At 37.7% G+C, this 23,918-nt stretch overlaps 1 protein-coding gene and 1 long non-coding RNA gene across 7 annotated transcripts in view; one reads left to right on the forward strand and one right to left on the reverse strand.

The window, feature by feature from the left end:
* The window catches only part of LOC137171489 (uncharacterized), a 31,511-nt gene extending 30,400 nt beyond the window's left edge, over positions 1-1,111 (forward strand). For 3 of the 5 annotated variants that reach the window (XR_010924766.1, XR_010924770.1, XR_010924771.1), the window contains one exon: positions 219-1,111. This is a non-coding gene — a long non-coding RNA (uncharacterized lncRNA). The remainder of the gene's footprint in view (positions 1-218) is intronic. The other 2 variants (XR_010924768.1, XR_010924767.1) reach the window with 2 other exon arrangements.
* Positions 1,112-1,808: 697 nt separating this feature from the next.
* ttll6 (tubulin tyrosine ligase-like family, member 6) lies at positions 1,809-20,429 on the reverse strand. Of its 2 annotated transcripts, XM_067575411.1 has the most exons (17): positions 20,248-20,429; positions 16,025-16,209; positions 12,121-12,282; positions 11,836-11,873; positions 10,436-10,554; positions 9,859-9,989; positions 9,607-9,763; positions 9,379-9,522; positions 7,897-7,982; positions 7,571-7,796; positions 6,318-6,496; positions 5,967-6,155; positions 4,570-4,729; positions 3,835-4,218; positions 3,641-3,706; positions 3,027-3,162; positions 1,809-2,564 (listed from the first exon to the last, which is right to left on the reverse strand). In XM_067575411.1, the coding sequence occupies exons 3-17, from the start codon at positions 12,279-12,281 to the stop codon at positions 2,341-2,343; spliced, it is 2,400 nt and encodes a 799-aa protein (XP_067431512.1). In that variant the 5' UTR covers position 12,282; positions 16,025-16,209; positions 20,248-20,429; the 3' UTR covers positions 1,809-2,340. The 2 variants fall into 2 exon arrangements, with proteins under 2 accessions (XP_067431512.1, XP_067431513.1); XM_067575412.1 differs by lacking the exons at positions 16,025-16,209; positions 20,248-20,429 and having other exon boundaries at positions 11,836-11,876; positions 12,121-12,206.
* Positions 20,430-23,918: the final 3,489 nt, after the last annotated feature.

A 23,918-nucleotide genomic window follows, 5' to 3' on the forward strand; every position in this document is an offset into this window, starting at 1 on the left:
AGCGAGTCGTAAACTTCCACGGCAAAAGTTGTAAATTTTCATAAACAGCAGCCGTTTTTGTGCTTTAGACGTGCTTTCTCATCGCCATCTTTATTTTTTTTCTTCTTCTTCTTCTTCTCCGAGGCCTGAAATGTGTTACATGTGTTGCTGGATTAAAGATAAAAGTGTAAAGATTCAGAAATACATGAATGGTTTTTATATTTTTGTGTGTGTGTGAGATTGACGTTGTTGTTGTGTTTCCGGAGCTGCTGCACTTCAACCTTTTTGTGACTCTGAAGGTCTGTACAGCTTTGTTTTTGTTCCTTCATCACAGCTGCAGTGTTATATTGATATTTAAAGACTTATATGACACAATATTAGATGATTTCTGTTGGATTTTAAACCTTGTGTGACCTGTTTCACCTTCATTAACAAATTAATAGTCTAATCTCAAAAACCTCAAACGCTGATGATTGAGCTTCTTTTTTTTTTTTTAACCTAAATGATTTAGTTTCAGGCTGAAAGACTTTAGCATTAAAGACTATAATCCTCTCTTAAAGTGCAGTTTCCTGCAGTCAGAGCAGATCAATGCGGCTTTGACCACAGGCCAAAGAGGCTATTTGCGGTCATGAAGGAGGGATTTTAAGGTCACTAACTTTCTATGAAGATTGTAAAGTACAAGATTAAAACTTTTTACAGACTCATTTCTGCTGAAATAAATTCTTTAAAAGCTTATTATCATTTCTTATATCTTATTTCCGTTTTGGCTTTTTTTTCCAGATGGCTTTCCTGTGATTTTCACCTCCAACGAGGATTTCCGACATTTATAGACGCAATAAAACCATAAATTCCTGAAATGCAGCACATTCCCTCTCGCTTTCATTTTTCCTTTTTCTTTTTTTTATGGCCTCCAGGAGACGAAAACTCCAACAAAGTGCCTGTAATATAATATCCCGTAAAATGTGAAGCTTTGTATATGTTTCTAAAGTAAATGTCTAAATTAAAAGCATCACAGGCCTTTAATTTCATCTGTATGTTATCTAACAATCAGTCATAAATGTAACCTTATATATAAAATAATAATGGAAACAAGCTAATTAATGAAAACTGTGTTTATTTCTCTCTGAAGGCCTGTGAGTGGAAAAATAAGCCATAACTGCGTCTGTCAGGACGTTTATTTAATGTTAATTTAATGTTTGTTTTTTAAAGTTTGACTGAATTTCTGTAATATTTCAGTCAAAAATGAAAAAAAATGTTCGTTGTGTCTGCTGGTGAAAGTCTTAATTAATAAAAAATATGTTTATTAAAATCTCTTCGTTTCAATTCAGTCGATTAATTTCAGTTTTATAGGTTTAGATGCTTAATTGGACATTTAACGTTATTTTTTAAATTTTTTTTCTTCTGCATGATACCAACTGTACATATAACAATAATAATAATAATAATGTTTTTAATTACTGTCCAATTATTTTCTGAGCAATTAAAAATCATCTTTAATACACTTCCAGGTTAATATTAGTCTGAGATGCAGCAGTTTGTGTTTTTTGTGTGTTTTTCTGTCTTTTCTGCGACCAGAACAAAGAAAGTGGAAGCTGTAAAACTTTATGACCTCTTTTTTTACCTCCCAATGAAAACGTCAAGATGAAGCCAAACAGGAACAAACTCATCTTCACACATTAATGAAAAATAAAACTATAAAAATAAATAAATATATATTTAAAATATTAAAACATTTTAAAAAATGAAATCTTTTAAAATCTAAAGAACGGAAGTTTTTCTTGTGTATTTTCTTGATTTAAAAAAATTTCAATAAAGATGATGAAACTAAATCACAATTAAAAAAAAAAAATTTATTGACCATCAGTGCAAATAAAGTTTGAATACACGACTGCACAAACACATTTCCTTGAGATAAGAAGCGGCAGGCCTTTATTTGTTAATATCCTCCAGTTTATATAATTTTAATATTAATCTAATAATACTTTCATGAGTCCTCGAGCCGATCGAAAACCCAAAAAATCAGTAAGTTTGGATGTGAGGCGTCCCGTCAGGCCCGTCTGCTTCATGTTGGCACTGTAGGTTTGCTTTATATGTGTGAAGAGAAAACCTTACAAAGCTCATCATGTTGTTTCTGCAGAGCTGGAGATTTAGTGGCAAAGCAGAGTCAACTGCAGATATATATAAAAAATAAATCTATTTACAGACATGAGATATTAGTCGTAGGCACAGTGTGTTTCTGCTTTTTTTCCCAGTTTAAGGCCTCTCTACCTCCAGTCCTCCTCCTCCTGTGTTTATATGTAAGAGCAGCAGGTTTTTTTCACATATGGGGATCGTGGCTGGGGGTCCTGACTCGTGGCTCCTTCACTGGCCTTTGCCGTGCTGCGGAGCTCTGCCGCGGACGGAGTTGCGGACGATGTGAGAGAAGCCAGGCCTCCGGACCAGGGGGGCGCGGGTGGAGATGACGAACAGGCTCTGCAGGGCGGTGGGGTCGTGGGACGCGTAGGAGCAGCGCAGGCCTCCTTTAGGGACGTGGTTTATGATCGGGACGCCGGGACGGGAACGGGCGTCTGCGTAGGAGCCGCTGACTGAGGAGACAAAACACCAGGAAGGAAAAAACATAAATACACAGAAATCAGGCTGCCGAGTTTTTAAATTATGTGTGTAATAAAGTATCAAACAAAATACACAAAACTTCACTATTAGAGGTGTTTTATGTCAAAAAACTAATTATTGAAGTTCAGTTTAGTTCATCTGTGGTTGTCATGGATACATATTTTAACATTTTCCAAGTTAAATGTTGCTTCATCACAGTTTCCACCTAAAGTTCATTTAAATTTTTGAGGCCATTTTTGTAATGGTGACATTTTTTATACAGAAACCGTTTTGTTTCACAGCTACATTCATTTTTTTTAAAAAAATACAGTTTTTAGTTTATATATTTGGCACATAAACAAGCAAAACACTGATTGTATAATAAAATAAGAAGCTCAAACTCTATAATAATCACAAATAAAAGCCGTGTCGTGTGGACGTGTTGTCGTGCTCACCTGGCCAGTGTACCCGCTGGTCGCTGATGGTCCTCCGTGGTTCTCCCGCTCTGCTGCGGCTCTCCGGCTCGTTGGGGTTCCTCTGGTCTATTGAGGGCCGGAGCGAGCGCTGCTGAGTCATGTGGGGGTAGACGTGCTGCAACACAGCGGTGATGTGACTTCACAATGAGTTTCATTCACTACTGAGGATTACAACTGAGCAGCCTGAACGTTAAACAAACCATTTATACAGTTAATAAGTCTTGATTGTTGACTGATAATCATTTGTTGATGTTATGATTTGACTGTTGTTTATCTAAACTGTGACACATGTGGACTCACGCTGGAATACAGCCGGTCTTTATATTCAGAGATAAAACTGATCATTTTCTGTTTTTGGGGGGAAACCTGCAGCTTTATTCATTTAGATTTAGTGTGAAACAGAATAAAGATTAAACATGTTTTAACCTTTTTGCTTCTTAGAAAATGATTAGAGGAAAAATGAAGGACGAACAAGAAGCTTTTGAAGTGACTGAATCTGAATTTAGGATTATTTTTTGCATATATTTTTGTAGGAAACTAATTTATGTAAAGAAATAAATATTGCTGGTCTTGTTGTCTCTCTGATCACGTACCTGCCGTGAGATCTGAGTGCAGAACTGCTGTTTAGTCCTCTGGGAAAACGGCGTCAAAGAGCTCAACTGAAATAAAAAAAAACCAGTAAAGAGACTGAAGGATGAAAGAAGCAGAATTATTATTATTTATCATTTAATCAACAAGAAGCAATAAGTAAAAACAACAGCGACACACTGAGGATGACGACACTCACCTTGGTCTGCTGTCGTCTGTGATGAGCCCGCTTGCTGCTCGGCCGATGGGGGACGGCGTTGTTGACGTCCTGCAGCAGCCGGTAGATCTGATCCACCACCGCGGGGTCCTGCAGTAGTTTCTTCCTCTGGAGCAGCGCCTCCACCCGCTCCCTCTCCTCCATGTCCTCTTCCTCCTTTTTCTTCTTCTCCTCCTTCGCCTCTAAGTCCTCTTCCTCCTCCTCTGTCTTCTTCTCCTTTTTCTCCTCCTCTGTCTTCTTCTCCTCTTTCTCCTCCTCCTCCTCCTCTTCCTCCTCCTCCCTCTGCTGCTCCTGCTTCTCCTCCCAGACTTCAGCAGCAGCTACAGGATCCTCCAGCAGACCAGACAGAGGGCGCTCGGTGAGGAGCTGCGGAGACATTTGATTCAATTTGTTTTTTATTGCCTTACTGTATGTGTAGCCACCGGTTTGCATTTACAATATATTAGCAATTACTGTCACCGAATAACCTTGATAACACCGTTTGTTTTTTTCCCGTCTGGACAATAAAACATATTTGAATTTGAAATGAGAGACAGCCAATGAAAATAATCTGCGGGAATATTATTCTAGCTAATTTAAAACAGTGTAAGTGTGCATTTACTGTGAGGGGTCAGCCAGAATATGAACCATTCATCATCACAGGACAAAAGCTTTTTGACTCCCTCTTGTGGTTTCATGTGGACTCTGCACTCTTTAACGGCTATAAGACAGCCTCACCGGCTGCGGGTCACAGTCACAGTTGGAGTCGGGGGGTTGCGTCTGCGCTCGGCGCGGTTTGACTCGCTCCCCCGCCGTCTCCCCCTGCAGCTCTCTCCTCCGACCCCTCTGGTCTCGCTCCTTCTGCTCCTGCTTCAGACGCAGCTCCTGCAGTTGTTGCCTCCACAAACAAACAAACAAACAAACAAACAAACAAACAAACAAACACGACAGAAGAGAAACTGTAGCATCTCTGATAGAAAGTGAAGAGATTTTTACATAATTTACTCTTAATTAAACTCCCTTTATTATTATTTTTTCTTATTTTTAAATTGTTGGTTTTTACCCCCCTCATTAGAGGATAAATATACATATAAATAAAAATATACTTGAAATCAAATGCTTCAGTAATGATGAAGAAAAGAAGAGCAACTCTCCACCGATATGTCAAAGTTTTTCCCATCTAGCAGCATTTGTTACTGGTTTGTGTGATGAATATTTCCAGTGTGTGATGGTTTAAATCATAAGTTATTCTCCATGTTTGTGGTTAAAATAAATATTTTCCCCGAATGTCCAGTTCTGCTTTTATTATACATTATTTTAGCAATTTTGTTCCTGAACTGTATCATTCAGTTTTATAATGATGCTTCTGTTGTATTTTATTTATATCAATTATATTTTATGATTTTCTTTATAATCATCTATTTTCCTACAATATTTGTTATTGGTTATGAACAACCAAAACTTACAGCAGTGAAATTACTTTTCATAAAACACAATGTGGTTGTCAAAAAAAATCATGGCTTTTTCCTAATTTTTGTCTTTTTTATTGATTCAATAATTATCATTTAGTCAATAAAACATCCGTCACAATTTCCCAAAGCCCAAGGTGACATTTTAAAATATGTTGATTTGTCCGACTAACAGTGTAAAACTCAAAGATATTTAATTTATAATGTAATAAAACAAGAGAAAAGAACGAATCCTCACATTTAAGAAGCTGGAGCTAAAGAATGATGATATTCTTCCTTAATAGATCACTTCAATGATTAATTAATGATCAAGCTTGTCAGTTATGTAATTTTTTTGCCTGTTGACCAATCAATTAATCAACAATTTGTTTCAGCATCAGCAGAGTTTAATATAAAAACATCCTCTATATGTTAACTTGATAATTAGACTGAAATTTTGTTTCACCTCATGATTCAATCTTCAGACTATTTAAATCACTGAAAATAATGTGAGACGCAGCGTTTCAGAGGTCTGGATTATATAAACGAGCAGTTACATCATGTTACATTTACAGTTTTACACAACCTCCTGTCGTCCGAGCAGTAAAACATCTCCGTGTGCGTGACGTGGAGCTTCTGCTCTTCCCTGAACTGCTCTGAAGGTGTTGAAAGCGCGCCGCGTGTTACCTGGCACACTCCTCTCTGGCTTTGGACGCCGCCGTGTCCTGGAAGAGCGAGCTGCTGTGTTTAAAGTACTTGTCGTATTTCTCGCCTCCCTCTCTGGGATAGATCCTCTTGAAGCCTCCCAGGTGTCTGGCCTCGTACCGCTCCATCTGCTGCACCGTGGCAGCCTGGCACTGACGCAGCTCCTCTGACCTGTGTGGTAAAACACACACACACACACACACACAGCAATAATAACCTTCATACTGTCTGTCTACAGGAAGCGAACGAGGATGGATGCGCTGTTTCTGTTTAACAATGTATGACCTTGAGGGGGAAACATTGACACGCTGTTTGCATGTGACGGCGGCGTACCTGGCCTCTCTGGAGCGGTTCTGCTGCAGCCTGTCCTTCACCCTGCGTCGCTCCTCCTTGGTGATCTTGCGGCGGTCGCAGGCGCCCAAGTTGATGAGAACCAGAGTGTCGTACAGCAACGCGTCCTTCACCTCGCGGTCCAGCTGCGAGTCAGTGGTAAAACTCGGGGAGTGATTCACCTGAACGTACAAACACATACAGACACAGAGAAACATTTTAACTCTTTAAACCTCTTTATGAAAAGCTTTATTTTAGATTCTAGTGGAAATCCCCAAATTTCCAAAGATGCCAGATCTGTCTGGCTGAACGTGGAGCAAATATGTTGCTGCACAAGACATCGACAATACAGCTGCAACCATTAGTAAATCAACAACATATTAATCTGCAATTATTTTGATAATCAGATAATTGTTTTAGTTACTTTTTTTAAGCAAAAATGACAGAAATGATCTGTTTTAGCTGTTTCAGCTTCTCAAATGTTAAAATTTGATGCTTTTCTTTGTCACATATGGGGGGTTTTGGACTGTTGGTTGGACAAAACAAAACATTTGACTCTGGGAAATTATAATATTTACTGACATTTTATGGAAAAAATGATTAATCAGTTAATCGAGATAATAATCAGCACATTAATCAATCAGGGCTGCAACTAACTGTCATTTTAATTATCGATCAATCTGTCGATTATTTTCTCCATTAATCGATTAATTGTTTGGTCTAAAATGGTGAAATGTCTCAACCAAACGTCCACAATCAAAAAGATATTCAGAAGACTAAAGAAACCAGAAAATATTCACGTTTGAGGAGCTGGAACCAGAAAATATTTGATATTTTTGTCTTAATAAAATTACTAAAAACAATTAATCGGTTATCAAAACAGTTGGCGGTTAAATTTCTGTCAGTGGACTAATCAATTAATCGATACAGCTCAACAAATGATAATAAAAATAATGGTTAGTTGCAGTCTGGTGCAGCTGTAAATGAACATGAATATTTCACTCAGTGTAAACATCATGTAGCTTTAACAGAACAAACATGATACTGTCAGACTGTGTGGAATAAACTCTAAAAACACTAAATCTACTTTAGGAGGAACTAAAAGAGGGAAAATGTTAAAAACAAACTCATCATCTGCACTAAACTGCATTAATACAAAAGACTGTTTATAACTTGAGAAGGTCACAGTAACAGATAATATGTATATTTATGTATTAATACACTGTGTGTTAAACAGGGGCATCGTGGTCTCTCACCTCCAGGACCCAGGGTCTGAGCCGGTGGTCCAGCAGCACGTCGAAGCCCAGGATCTCGAAGCAGGCGCTGCCGGTGGTGTGGTTGGGGAAGCACGTGTGGTAGTTATGCTTGAGGATGGGATGAGCGGAGATCAGAGTCTTTACGATCACGTCCTCGATGTCGTTCCACATCTTCTCTGTGTTGCAGCAGTTGGACTCCAGGTACTTGTTCAGCGTTGAAAGCTTTCTGAGTGACAAAAACAAAACAACAAACATACTATAAACCTGCGATATTTGAGAGTCATAATAATAAGACACAAAGTTCATCATCTGCGGTGTTTATGTACCGTTTGCTGCCGGTGTCCTCGTCACGGACAAAGTTCTCGCTGTGCTTGTTGATGGAGTAGTTGGTGAGATGCATGCAAACGTCCTCCTGACGTTGGAGAGATAAATCACAGACAAGAAGAAAAACATACAGTTATATTTACAGTTTATTCTTGTGTCAAACCAGAGTTAAAATCTGGCTGGTGGAGCCAATTATACACTAGAGAAATATTATAAATAATTTGTATTTTACTGTGTTTAATTTGCTCAGAATAAACAGCTCTATTTAAAACAAACCGCCTTTGTTTGTTAGTTAATTGAGTTGAAGCTGTGGAGCCTGACGAGCACATTAATATATGATTGTGCTGAACTTGTTTATTGTGTTTTAGCATTTTTCATTCTTGTCTTTGAAGTTTTTCAGTGAATGGTTGAAACAAAGAACATGAACTACAGACTTTTAATGAAGCAAGTGTCAAACTATATGCTTGGATTTTACTGAATTCTTATTTTTTTCTCATTATTTTGTTTGTAATCATGATGATTCAGGTTATTTACTCCAGAACCAATGATGCAACATTATCAAATATCACTTTTTATTGTAACATACAGGATATTGATCATCACAATGACTCCTTCTTGTCCTTAAAATGATACGACTAACATTATTCTGTAGTTTTCTTATTGTCAACAAATCCCATGTTGTCTGTGGCACTCAGGCCTGACTGTAACTCTACTTAAGAAATAAATCTTTGTAACTGGGTCACGAATATACACTTTCATTTTTTAAAAAGCCTCAGTTATTTCCTAAAACAGCGGGGCGCTGGAGTTTTTCACAAACGTTACTCAAACAGGAGTAAATAGTGAATTTGTTGGGGACTATTTTCAACTGCGGATTAATACACTTTTGGTGCTCTAGTGAGTATTTCTGGCAGCAGGACGGTGTGTGTGTGTGTGTGTGTGTGTGTGATCGAGTCAAAATAAACTAAAGTGTGTATTCATGGTAATGAACAACAGAATAACTCATTGATGTGTTTTTAGCCTCTTTCAGACAAAGTTCCCGGTAAATTACTGGAACAACCTTTCAGGCACCGCTAGTGATTTTCACTATTCACATGTCATGTCAATGCTGGAATAGATGGGCGAGAGACAGTCCAGCAGATGGCGGTCATGCAACAATCATAGATGCCAACTGCCATAAAACTCAACAGAAGAAGAAGAAGAGGCCGGCTGTACGCGGAGGAAGATGTCTCTTATTATTTTCAGGAACATGGTGGGCGAGGAGCTGTTTTTGTCAATGTTCTTGTAATTTATTTAATATTCAACAAGTTTTGTGAGACTACTAGTTTTTGGACAACAATGGAGCTCGATGGCACAGAGGAATAAAATATATCAACTAATAATACTTGTTAGTGGATCGATTCATTGTTGGTTTTAGTCTTTTTATGAGTTTTTAACAAAAAGAAGAATACAGAGTATCACCAGACTTCTCCTGGACTAATTCTTACCACGTTGCCGTGTGTTGGTTCGTTGTACTTTGTGGTGCAGAAGCGAGCCAGTCCTTCCTTGAACATGAATATGCTGAACGGGTCACATGACGTCACCAGCACGTAGATACGCAGGTCGAACTTGTACCCGTCGATTATGAGAGGCTGGGGAGGGAATTAAACGCACGTTTAAACTTCATCATGCGTGTTTTCTGGTGTATGTGTGTTGTTGTAGTTATAGATCCTCACCCGGGAGATGTAAACCTGACAGATCATATGTTCTCCAGGTTGAATGTCTCTGCTTGATTTGGTGATGAAGATGCCTTTTCCTTGGCAACCTGTATCTGGCTTACAGATGTACGTTTTGCTTTTTTTGGCCCTGGTGTACGCCTGGAAGTCACTGTAACTGCAAAGTACATTTGGATAAATTAGTATGTTTGAGACACTTTGAGAAAGACAAATTGAAAAGAGAGAAAGTTACGGTGAAAAGTGCAAACTGACTCTGCGGGAAGGCACCACGTTCTGGGGAAGATGTTGTAGTCTTTGGGGAAAAGCTTGAGCATGCGGTTCATGTTTCTCGCCAGTAAATCTTTGCGGCAGATCTCACTCATCCCTGGGAAATGGTTTATTTTCTGCAAAGACAAACGAAACGCTCACAGTTGTTTACATGGGAAGTTTTCTGTGGGCATGTGAGGACTATTGATACTAGACTGTTTTATGTGTAAGACTGATACTCAAAGAGAAGACCGGGGTACGTTGGTTATGACCTGCTGAATAATAACTGCTCTGAATCACCCAGTTAGATTACAAACTGATTGCTAGAGCTGAAAAAACGTTATGAGCCATGAATACTGAGCCCTGAAAAAAAACTATTCAATCTCATAATCTCTACAGAAATCTATATTTCTTTATTATTTCACAGGTTAGCGGATAAATGACACTGAAATAGCAGAGTGACTGATTTCTTCTGATTCATTTCCAGATGTATAAATTGAATTACCAGACGATTATTTTACAGTATTGAATTCAGTTAAATGAGTCCTTTAAGATGACAGCAGGGATGTGAGGAGGAGGATACCTGGTAACGTTTCATGTCTTTAACACGGTCCAGAGTCACAGAGCAGTCGGTCCAGAACAGCGTCCAGTCTTCAGCCTCCGCCGCCTCTCTGAGGCCGTATCTACGGGCAGCACGCCGCACTGAGACAAACATACATCAAAGAGTATTTTTACTGCTATTAGCATGTGTGTGTTTATTATTGTAGTGCATGTGTTTCAAAGACTCGAGGTTTTATGCATTAATTACTGATCTAGGAGCTACAGATCAATCATAAATATAAGATAATACGCTGATAATTTGCTCTTCTGGTTTCAGGGTTTCCAACAGTTTTTGGAACTTGGCTGCAGGGATTTACTCCCCGTTCAGCCACAAGAACATCGGCTCAGGAAACCATTTCTTATAGACCTGGCTGTATGCATGGGAGCCTTGTCATGTTGAAACAGGAAATGGTCTTCCTGCCACAAAGTTGGAAGCACATTATTATCTGTCATGGTATGCTGTAGCATTTAGATTTCCTGTCATTAAAACTGAGAGGCTGTGCCTGAACCATGAACAACACTAGCATGAACAGGGTTTCCACATACTTTTGGCTTATATTTTGTGTTTTCCATGTTCATAAACAGCATCTGTTTTATTCAATTAATTCATTCTACAAGACTAAAGTCTCTATAGATATAAATGTCCTGAATGTTGCAGTTTAAAGGACAGTTCACAATTTTTTATGTCCATCTTAAAACAACAGTCAGAAGCCCAAATGGACATTGAAACATGTTTTTCTTGCTGTAATCATTCCTCCTGTTCATACTGACCATTAGAAGATCCCTCATAATGCACTTACAATGTAAGTGATGGAGGACAAAATCCACAGTGCTCCTTCTGTGCAAAAATGTATTTAGAAGTTTATCTGAAGCTAATATGAAGCTTATGTGAAGCATCAGCCGTCTGAGTTAGTCAAATAAAGTAAATATCTTCCACAGATTCTTTTTAGTAAAAGTTTCCTTCCTTGTGTCTCGAAGGACGTTGTTTTCCTGTTCAGCTGCAGTGGAAGGATCGTAAGAAAAAGAGGGAATTTGGCACTAAAAAGGCAGTAACGTTGAAAGATATATACATGATTTGTCTAATTTGGACAGCTGAAGCCTCATGTTACCTATAAATAAACTTTTAAATACATTTTTGCACAGGAGGAGGACTGCAGATTTAGTCTCCCATCACTTACATTGTAATCAGTTTAGGGGAGGATCCTCTAAAGGTCGGTATGAACATGAGAAACAACTACAGCCAGCAAAACCTGTTTCAATGATCACTGGAGCACCTGACTGTTGTTCTAAGACAGACTCGAACATTTATGAACATATCCTTTAACATAGACAACTGTGCTACATGACATAATAATAAACATTCATAATTTAGTACAAACGTACCACTTTCATATTTGCAGCTGGTTAGGTTGATACACAGTCATCTGGAAGAGAAGAGAGACAGAAAGAGGGACAGACATCTGCTTTGCTGCAAGGGCCTACGGTTATCTCATTACGCTCGTCTTTTCCTTTTTCAAAATGATGAGGACAAGTGAGAAAACAAAAACTTAAAAGGAGCCTCCAGGACAAGTTATAAAATCATAACTGTCGAGGTGCTCGGCGTTAATATACCTGCAATGGGGAAATATCTCTAGATGTGCAAATGGAGGAGATCCGGCAGTAAAGTACCTCTTCTTGTTTTTCCTCCTCTTCTTGTTGATGGCTGCAGGGTTGCAGGCGGGGGCTCTGGTTTGGCTCTCGCCCCCGTCTCCCTCCACCTCTCCCTCTCCCTGCTGTTCATATTTACGCTTATCATCATCTCTGTCTGGGCTGTCCACGGGTAAACCCATCCTGGATGCGCACAAACAAAGACAAAATGTGCTCATTTGACTAGGAGCAAATAGCAAAAAAAAAAAAAAAAAAAAAGCTTCTGTGATAATGTGGACAAAAAAGAAAACAAATGATGTCCATTTCATTTACTCATTTACATGTTTTTAATGGGCTGTGCTGTACAGCCTCACAATGAAATTCAATCAAACAGAACAGAGTACATGCTGTAAGTGCACGCATGGAATCATGTTTCCGTTTCCATTTCTCTCATCAGGTGAGTGCTCCGGCTGTCGGCACGCTGTCACACACCGGCATTCAAGACTTATTGTAGCACGATGGATACAAACAGTGACAGCGGCAGAGAAGAGATAAACAGCAACAGCTACTGGAGCAGAGATGCTACAGAAATAACCACATAAAGTTATTTACAACTTAAATTCTATTGACTTCAATAATGTTGACACAAATACAACACCAAAAGTCGTGTGAGTGAAGTAAACTTTACACTAATACGACTTAAATTTGTCCAATTTTTCATTAAACTCTGACTGTTGAAGTTTCAAAAGGAGACTTTTCATCATCACATATATTTTCAACAAATGTCCAGCAACTGTCTAACACAGCAGAAACATACTGTATGTCTCAGGTATTTCATAACCATTTTCTCAATTAATAGATGAGTTGTTTGGTTTACAAAATGTCAGAAAATGGTGAAAAATGTCAAAGATGTCTTGTTCTGTCCCGACCAACAGTCCACAACCAATCATAGATGAAAAAACAAACCTGAAAATATTCACATTTGAAAAGCTGAAACCAGAGAATTTGGACATTTTTTTCTTAAAAAATGATTCAAAACGATTAATCGCTTATCAAATTGGTGGCGATTAATTTAATAGTTGTCAACTAATTATTGCAGCTCTAATTTCTATTTATTATTGATTCATCTGCTGATTATTTTCCAAATGAATCAATTATCATTTGTTCTATAAAATGTCAGAAAATAGTGAAAAATGCCCGTTATAAATTCCAAGGTGTCGCCTTCAAATGTCTTGTTTTGTCCGACCAACAGTATAAATCCCAGAAATATTTAGTTTACACAATAAAAAACAGAGAAAAGTAAAAAGTCCTGACATTTGAGAAGCTGGAAACAGAATGTTTGGCATTTCTGCTTAAAAAATGACAAACGATTAATTGAATCTCTAAATAGTTACTGATTAATTTTCTTTTGACTAATCGATTTATCCTTACTCATACATCACCCCAAACCTCTCCCATTTTTTGACCCTCTATGCTAAAAGCATTTTTAAAAATTGTAACCACTTTGGAGTGACTGAGACGTCTCTTTTATCATAAATTAAGTGCACATTCATCTATAAGATGAAGACGATAAAGTCTATAGGAATAAATGTAGGTGACTTAAGTTCCACTTGTGTGTTCTCCTTCTTAAATGTCTGTCTGCACTCTGACCGGAGCACAGTGGCCGGCGATCGTCTCAGCTGTTCGCCTCTGCATCCTATCTGGTGTCTTGTGGGGTGAAGGTGAGGTCAAGTTAATTCCTGGTAATGATCGTGATAGAGTACTGGGGGGGGGGGCTGGTTGGTGGTGGCAGTAAGGAGGGACATCCCAGGTACACGGTGGGAGGTTACAGTGCTCGGTAACAGTATTCTGATCCAATGATCTGGATAATCCTGGCCATGAACTGTGAGCTTTACACTGGGCCGAGACGCCCCACTGACCTCAGCCCGGATACGGTTACAGCCCCGCAAATGATTTCACCAAGATCCTCCCTCAGCGTACGACAACAACAGGTACACGAATAACACCTTTGTATTATCTGTCCTCAACAAACAATGACTGGACTCCGTAAGAATGACTTTGTCACTTGTTAAAAATTAAAAAATTAACATTCAGGCAGGTAGACAGACACACCATGCTATGCTAACACTCACTAGCATCCAATTTCCTTTAAAAACAACAAACTGCAGCGCTAAACACAATCCAAAGATTAGACATTTGTAATTTCTGGCATTTAGCTCTTGTTGCTGTGCAGGTTAAACGCACTTATTTTAAGCTGCTTTGGACAAAAGTGCCTGAAAGAAAAGATAAACCTTTAAAGGGGACCTATTATGCTGACTTCCAGCTTTTTGTACTCCACTAGAGTAGCTTTGCATGATTCACAGTTCAAAAATTATTATCTTCATCTATCAATTATTTATCTTATACTGGCCCTTTATGCAGCCCCTCAGTTCAGCCTCTGTCTCTAACAGGCAGTTTGTCTCTTTAAGGCCCTCCTCACGATGAGCCCACCCTGTTCTGATTGGCCAACTTTCAGGAAGCCTGCCGAGGGGCAGCCGCATCAGAGTCATGTTAAGTTACCGCCGATGCAAACCCAACATTTTCTCCTTTACTGCTTCATGTTAAAAGCTTTGAAATGACTAAATAATGGGAGACATTTATTGGGAAGAATTTACAGGAAATGAAACTTGTTCCTCACTGAATTACCAGCGGCTTTGTTAGCAGTGCTAAACTGGTCAAAACAACAACATATGGAGATATTTGGAGCTAATTGTTCAGCAGATCAGTTAGAAATAATGCAGTACAAGCAGAAACAGCGATGATGATGTTTGATGAAGAACTGCAGATGACCAGCACAACTCCAACAGGTAACTTATTTTACTTTGCCCTGCTGTACAATGGAGTCGTGGCTTGGTGTGTCTACCCCCAAAACAATAGAAAAATGCCATAATGTTATTGTAGCGGAGCAGTGGAGTCATGCACTGTGCGTGGAGCAGACGACCATATAAAGAAATCTGTTACTAGGTGACGTCGACTCGAGCTGAAAGTAGAAAAAAACGTTGGAAACCGAAAGTTCAGAGCAGTCTGAAGCCGGTGCTTTTTGCTCACAGGGATTAATGCTACATAAGTTTACCTCATTATTGACACTTTAGCCACGTTTAATATGAATATCCGACAATGTAACAACATATATATATGATAAAAAAAAGGAAAAGCATAATAGGTCCCATTTAAATTCTATATAAAAAACATTTTCAAAATCTCTAATTAGAATTGCAAATTGGTATTGCACACAACAGTCCAAAAATCCACTTAATTTGCAATGATATGAAAAAGAAAGACAGCAAATCTTTGCACATTTGAGAAGCAGTAACAGGCAAATGCTCTCTGCTTTTACTAGATAAATGACTTAAATGATCATTAAAAACCACTTTATTCATAATCTACTAATTGTTTAATTACTAATCACAATCACTCTGGTTTCAGTGATGCAAAACACTCATTATTAATTGCATTAATGCAGTCTAATCGAACAGCCCTGCTATGAATTCCACTTTCATGAAGGCTATAATGTTCAGGTTGTATTTTAGCTGTTTTAGAGAGACGCTAATTTAACTTTCTGGTCATTTTTGAGGCTGTAGACTGTTGAATTTAATGTAATATTTAGTCTACCTACTTTGATATAAACAATGTGGATAAAATATTAGAAACACCTCTCAGTATAATGCAATAATGTTTAAAAGCACAAACTACAGCTTCCAAAAGCACCATTAGGTTGAATCAGCACTTCTATAAAACAGTTTCAACTAAAAGTGAACATTATAACCTTCATGCAGGTAGGATTTATTGCAGCACTGTTGTATTAGACTGTTTTAGTTTTAGCTGGATTCACCTTTTAAATTGGCAGCTGAGCAAATTTCTAAACTTCACTGTCAAGCCTCACATTTGAGAAATGACTCTGACTCACCTGCACTGGTAAGCCTACATTTGTGAGGACACAGGTGTTGGAAGAAGCTCGGGTCCCGCTGCCGCTGCACCTCTCTGACACGGGAATCTTCTTTGTTTCAAGAGCCCTTTAAGATGCTTTCACACTCCTCATTAGACAAACCAATGAGCCACATCTCAACCTTGTGCACCGTCTGCTTCTGGACTCTTAAAAAAAAACAAAAAAAAAACAGAGTAGATTTGTATCATCACAAGGATGGCTCACTTCAGATTGACTTACACAGTCAAGCATCAGGCCCAGCGGTGGATCTGGTGACCAATTACAAACTGTGGGGACAAACACCTGATCCGTCTTGACATGATGGAGAGAGAATGAGCAGGAGACCTCAGCAGGGAGCGACAGGAGAGGGATAATCCCTGATATTTGTTCACTGAAATAGGAGAAGAGCTTTTCAACACTTCAAGTTGTTAAATTTAAATCTGTGCTGAAAAGCGGCGTGGCGGCGTGTGGTGTAAGTGAGAAGGCAGTACATCGATCTTCTTGGCCAAGTTGAAACAGAGTACCTTCAGTTGAAGCGCCGTCTTAGATTGAAGACATTAAAAATAGAGCGCAGGTAGAAGCTCACGCACTTAGACAGTAGACGGACAGGACGCTGTTGTCATGGCAGCTTACAGATATCGATCAGATCAAAACAAGACTGGATGTTAGTGAGGCTGACGAAAAGCACAAAGTGGCCAATTTATATACTGATTAATCAGTCAATCAACATGAATTAATAATTAGGTGACAACCTACACCCTTCCACACTCACTTATCTACCTTTTGTCTTTCTTATGATGCTTTAAAGATCACCTGCCAAGGCTCCGCTTTTGAAGTTGGCTGATGAATTGACAAGTCATCACTGTACGTACATTTGCAGGTGTTTAAAAACTGTATGAGTGAAAAGCTTTTGTGTGTGTGTGTGTGTGTGTGTGTGTCAAGAGGAGAGAGAGAGCGATGGGCCCTCATACAATTACAGAGCAGGCCAATTATAATTTAATGTGACAACGGTGTATTTTTATGGAGAGATATTAAATGGTGGTAGGAGGAACGGCCTGCGCAATTTTCTCTTATAAACAAAATATACAGACGGGCGACAAATTAAATGAAAAACCAGTACAGGTCTGTTTGACCCCTACAGTGAGGGGATCTGGTGGCTCTGTTATGCTTTGGGGGGCATTTTGCTGGCATGGTTTGGGTCCACTTGTCCCCTTAGAGGGAAGCGTCACTGCAAATCAGTACAAAGTTGTTCTGAGTGATCACCTTTATCCTATGATGAAACATTTCTATCCCGATGGGAGTGGTCTCTTCCAGGATGAACAATGCCCCAGTTCACAGGGTACGAGGGGTCACTGAATGGTTTGATGAGTATGAAAATGATGTGAATCATATGCTATGGCCTTCACAGTCACCAGATCTCATTCCAGTTGAACACCTATGGGAGATTTTGGACTGAGGTGTTAGTCAGCGCTCTCCACCACCATCATCAAAACACCACATGAGGGAATTTACATCATTCTTCTAAAAGAAGAATGATGTTCATCTCTCCAGAAGAGTTTTAAAGTGGAGCACTGAAGCTGTTCTGATGGCACATGGTGGCCCAACACCGTACTAAGACACTTTATATTGGTTTTTCCTTTAATTTGTCCCCCGTCTGCAGCATGTCTCAGGTGTGATACAGTATTAAACATAAAAGGTAATGACAAACTACCTATTTAGTTTGGAGGACTTGTTGTAAATAAGTACAGCTTTTTGAGTAATGTTCTGCAAGATCAGAAATCACCATTTTAAAACATTATGTTCTGTGCACCATTCACTCGTTTCCTGTAGCAAACATGCAAAAAAATTCTGGCATTATTAAAACTGTGGCTGTTTGATTTCAATGTCTTGGTTGTAAAACATATAAATATGAACTACGAGGACAAACCTTCAGAGAAAGGAACAGTAAACTCCATTATCATAAAGAAACGTAGTTCATATTCAGTATAACCTGGAGCTGAGCTGCAAGTTGAAGCCACAAAAATCTGGCTGCCTCCCGTCCTTCCTGTGTGGAAACTGATTTTCCCTCAAGAGGGCTTCACTTCTCCGCTCCAAGTATAAGTCTTTCAACATGCATACATCACAGTAAATGTACCGGGGTTAGCTCAACGGATAATTTGCACCTGTAGTCCCAACATCCTACTCCAGAGTGAATAATAAGCAGCTGCCTGAGAGTGAAGATACTGAAATTACACGGTCACATTAATGTTATATAGTGTACGTATTAGTGTAACAGGGTTATGTGTGTGACTAAAAGGCTTGAAATAAAGAATTTAAGGCAACTTAAGCGTGGTGAATGTTTGATGATAGAGAGAATAGCTGAACGAAATGTGAACATTCAAAGCTGCCAGTTGGCCGTGGAAGAAGACCTTTATGGCTCAATGCCAAAGTCGGAAAAAATATATATCCCTCTGGTTTTTAAAAGATCAAGGATGTGGAGAAACCTGAAAAAGTAATTTACTGGAGCAAACAGTTTTGGTTACAGTCACAGCAGGTGGACCAGAGAGAACATTCACTTTATAATATCTGTATAAGAGTTTGGGTAGCTAGTAGAGCTGCAACGATAAGCTGCCAATTTTTTTGGTAAGCAATGAATTGTTTCATTTGTGAGAAAAAATGTCCAAAGTCTCTGAGTCCAGATTTTTGAATATGAATTTTTCTGTTTTCTTCAGTCTTCTGTGATGATAAACTGAATATATTCAAAACAAGACATTTGAGGACGTCACCTTGGACTTGAACAACTTTTTCTGACATTTTATAAACCAAACAACTGATCAATTAGTTGAATCGAATCGCTAGTTAACACAGCTGTCAGTGTCGCACTGAAATCTGTGACTCCTCAGATTACACTAGATTGAACAATGACAAAAAAAAGGTTGGTCGAGTAACTACTGAAAGTGTTGCTGTACAGACAAATCTACTAGATATCATCTCTCTGCTATAACAGCTATCAATATCTGATACCCGAGCTGTAGTACTTCGATAGAATCATAGACAGTATTTTCATTATTTTTGATAACAGCTATTAAAATACAGTATGTGACTAGAGCTGCAATGATTAGTCAATTGACAAAAAAGTAATTACCAACTGATTTGGGAATTGATTAATCATTTTAGTCATTTTTTTAAGCAAAAATGCCAAATATTTGCTGTCTCTGGCTTCACAAATGCCAAGATTTTTTGCTTCCCTCTGATTTCTATCAGTGTAAACTACGGTAAATATCTTTGGTTTTTAGACTGTTGGTCAGGCAAAACAAGACATTTGAAGACCTTGGACTGTAGGAAATCATAACAGGCATTTTTCACTATTTTCTGACATATTATAGGCCAAATGATTCATCAATTAATTGAGAAGATAATTGGCAGATTAGTCAATAATGAAAACAATGCTCCAACAATTACTCAATTAATTGTTTTGACTCATTTTTAAAGAAAAAATGCCAAAATTCTCTTGATCCAGCTTCTTAAATGTCAATATTTCCTGCTTTATTTAGTCTTGTATGATAGTAAACTGAATATCTTTGGGTTGTGGACTGTTTTGAGGACAAATGAGGACGTTTTAGATTGCATCTTGGGCTTTGGGAAACAGTAATTAGGCTATAGACTAGAAAATAAGCAGTCAGATTAATCGATAATGAAAATAATTAATAAATTGCAGCCCTATGTGACCAGTAAAACTCTTTGAGGTCATAGAATATAGTGTGACATACCATTCACTAGTAAGCTGTTAAATGCCATAAAATGTCAATTTAAAGACATAAAATTAAATTAAGCTTTCCTGTGATTATATATCAATCCATATCTGATCTCATAAGACTTTGAATCTCGCACAGATGCTACTTTAATGTCGTCCAGAGCCAAAAAGTTACACAAAATGTCTCTGAATTCTTCTTTTATGAATCATTAAGCTTCTTTAATAAGCTGCACAGGTTCAGTTTTTTAGTTTTAATTCAGTTTCTTGAGCTTTGTTTCTTTTACACTGAACAAATCAAGCAAAACATCGCAACTAACAACATGACTTATTATGTATGTACTGTGCTGTTGCTATGGTAACGAAATGCCGACTTCTCCCCTAAGCGCGAGCGAGTTCATGCTAACTGCCTTTAGCTGAGCTTTAGCTTTTAACAACTTTTAAACGGCTACAAACGTCGTAGAGCTGAAGTTACCGTTAGATAAAAGGTGTGTCCTCTCGTTCCCGGTGTGTAGCGCCAACCTGCAGCTTTCTGTCCGGTTGTTAGTGCTGTTATCGGCGGCTCGTGTGTTGCAGTTTCCGCTGGACGCACAGTGAAGCTGAAACAGACAAACGTAAACATGAATGAAACATGGCATTAACTCGAGCCACTCACGCGCATCCCCACTGCGGTGCCCGTTTCGCTTTCAGCCAATCATGAGCCAGGAGGTGTGAGAGCTCTCGTGTGTGATTGGCTGCTGGGTCACCGATGAGGAAAGATGTACAGGGTCATCCACAGGTGCACCCTGCAGTTTATGTGCTTTATAACCAATAAACTTTAAATTAAACATATCTAATGTATTCATTCAGTCTAAAAAAAGATTTTTAATTTAACGGACTTTAATATTGTTAATAATATATGATTGTTTGTCATTTCATTCCGACATTCAAGAGGAAATCATCATTTCCATCACACAAATACTAAATATTTTAGATCAGTGGTTCCCAACTTGGGGTTCCGGACCCCAGAAGGGGTTGCTGGATTAATCATAGGGGTCGTGAGATACAGGATAGGATACGGAAAAAACATATTTTGGACACACAAAATTGTGATTTTTTTGGTCAAACTTTCTTCTAATTTGTGCTTCATTTCCTGTCGGTTAGTGTTTTACCTCATCGGGCCTCTACAAGTTATTCAAATAAAACAAGTCCTCTTTCTAGAGCTGCAAGGTTAGTCCATTAATCGATTCGACAGAAGACTAATAAGCAACTATTTTGATAACTGAATAATCGTTTTTGTGATTTTAAGCAAGAATGAAAAAATAAGCTGGTTTCAGCTTCTCAAATGTGATGATTTGTTGCTTTTCTTTGTCGAACATGATGATAAACTGAATATCTTTGGGAGGTTTTGACTGTTTTTTCACTATTTTCTGACATTTTGTTGTCAAAACGATTAACCGATTAATTAAGACAATAATCGATAAGTTAACTAGTAGACAATGCAACATGTGCAGATAAATAAGATTAATCAATCATGTTCATCATTTCCACGACACAGAGCCTATTTTGTGTACAATAGATAACCTACAAATAAGATAAAATACAATTTTTTTAAAACGTGAGACTTTTAAACGTGCATTTATAGTTGAACTGTGAAAACCTTAACGTGCAAGGTAAATAAGGTGTGATACTAACATCATCTAAAACAGTGGTTTCCAACCTTTTTGGCCTGCGACCCCTTAAAATAAAGCAAAGTCTAGCTGGGACCCCTTGTCATGTCAACCCAAGAGGAACCTTGTTACTGACCTCTTAAAAACTGCATTCAAAGTGTAAATCTACATTAAATCAATAAATGGACCTTTTAATCATGTTCAGGTGTTTTATCTTTGACAGCTGATTGAAACGTCACTAGTGACCAAAGGTGCAACATGAATGTTTAAACTAATTAAGAAGCCTTCTGATTATTTATTTTATGAAAAAAAATATGTTTTACTACTCATCGTAGTTTTGATAATTGACCAGCAGCCAAAATACAGACTGACCTAGCAAAGCCTGAAGCATGAACATGTGACCTGGACTTCCTGAATGTCACTGAATGAGATTTGGAACAAAATGCTTTTTTGTTATCGGGTTAAAACGCTTTATGTCTTTTCCATCACAAAAAGTAATTTAAAAAATTACTGGCTATTAATTTATTTTTAGATGTCTTCATTTTAATATCATGGATGCCTTTTTTTTTTTTTTTTTAAAGTATACAGTATATATAGCCTTTAGTACCAGTCAAAAGTTAGGACACGTTTGACTGGTACTGTATATGTTGTGGGTTTTTTTGTTTTTGTTTATTGAGTTGATGTTTTTAAAATCATGTCCACAATATAAGCTCATCCACTTGCAGTCAGTTGGAATGCCATGAACACTGCTGTGGGTTTATTATCAGGTATATTATCACATTTCCAGCTGCAGTTTATCTCAATTAATTCTCAATTGTATTTATTTTTATTTATTATCAGTGTCCTAATTAATGTTGAGGAATTAATTAATTGATGTTCAGTCCTGAAACCTCATTTGGTTTCTTTTTACAGATTTGTTATGAAATAGAAAAGGCAGGTGACAAATAAAAAAATACAACCAACACAACACTGCTGTTTAAACTAAACCAATATTTAAGTTTATATAATTACAACAGTCTAAAGTGTAAAGACGTGTTTACAGAATGAGGATCAGTGTCAGGACATAAAAGGGTTTTGGTTCCCTCTTGTGTTCACATCCTGAGCTTGCCAGACATGAGGAGGGAGCGAAGAGCACGTGTTCTCAAATGAGACTACACTTCCCATAATGCACTTTAGAGACGCACGCACTTAACCCATATTCTGGTGCCTTCAGGTACAATCGGGAACGACGCAGCAATATCTGATTTGAGCACACATGAAAAATCAGATATCTGAGATTGTCTGACGTCGTGTTTAACTGTCATGTATGTGCAGGCGACTCATGATGTCATCACTTATTACATTTAGCCTAATGACCCAAAAAGTCCACTTTTTGATATTTTGTTGTTGATTTAGCACTTTAAAAGAATAAATAAATAAAAAAAGCACCGAAAATATTTTGAAATGTTCATGTTCTCTACTCGTCCATGTTGCCTGTAGTTCTACTAAAAAGTACCTAGTTTTGTTTTAGTTCAGTTTATTTACATTTAGGCGAATATAAATCTTCCTTTTTAGTGCACTTGGAAATATCAGTAAAAGATTCAAGATTATTGTCACTCTGGTTATACAATTGTGTGAAATACTTTGGCTGGAAAAATAGCAAATAAATATATGTATATGTAAAGACATAAAATACAATAACAAAATATACAAAGCAATACAAAATCTGAATATATATGTATATATGTGTGTGTGTATGTAGATATATATATGGAAAATATATAATATATAGGCTACATACATACATACATACACAACTATGTGTGTGTGTGTGTGTGTGTGTGTGTGTGTGTGTGTGTGTGTGTGTGTGTGTGTGTGTATAAAGCACGAAAAGGTTGTATATACGATCATTGGTCAGAATATTGCACAGAGGTTAGACTGCAATTTCAGTAATTGTAGGAAAAGAAAGAAACAGAAAATAAAACAAATAGTCCATCACAATTTTACAATTCTAAACGACATATAAAATAAAATAAACTACCAGTGGGGGGAGTTGTTGATTTAGATAAATACATTTTTTTATTTGAAAATGAATTTTTGCTCATATAAGATTAAATCATTTTAATGTAATGTCCAAATTCCTTTCAGAAAACAGAAAAGTTACCTGTAAAGTAAATTATATACATATATATAATATATATATTTAAGCTATTTGGTTAGAAAGTACTATTTATGTGCCAGATGTCCTTTAACACCTCGCTTTCTTTTAGTTATATTTATTTTACGTAATGATTAAGGAACTGTAGTAAAGACGATTTTATTTTCATGTTATATATTTGAATAACCTATGTTCTTTGTGAAAGTGTTATTTAATGTTCAATTTATAAAATGACTATTTTATAGCAAAATTTCTTGTTAAATACTGCTTAGTATTGTTGTGTAAAAAAAAAAAAATCCTTGCTTTTGTAAACTCAATGTTGAACTTTGGTTGAAAATACAGCCTTTGTGTCGTATGTCG

Source organism: Thunnus thynnus, chromosome 20, assembly GCF_963924715.1.
Source record: "Thunnus thynnus chromosome 20, fThuThy2.1, whole genome shotgun sequence".
NCBI classification, from domain to species: Eukaryota; Metazoa; Chordata; class Actinopteri; order Scombriformes; family Scombridae; genus Thunnus; species Thunnus thynnus.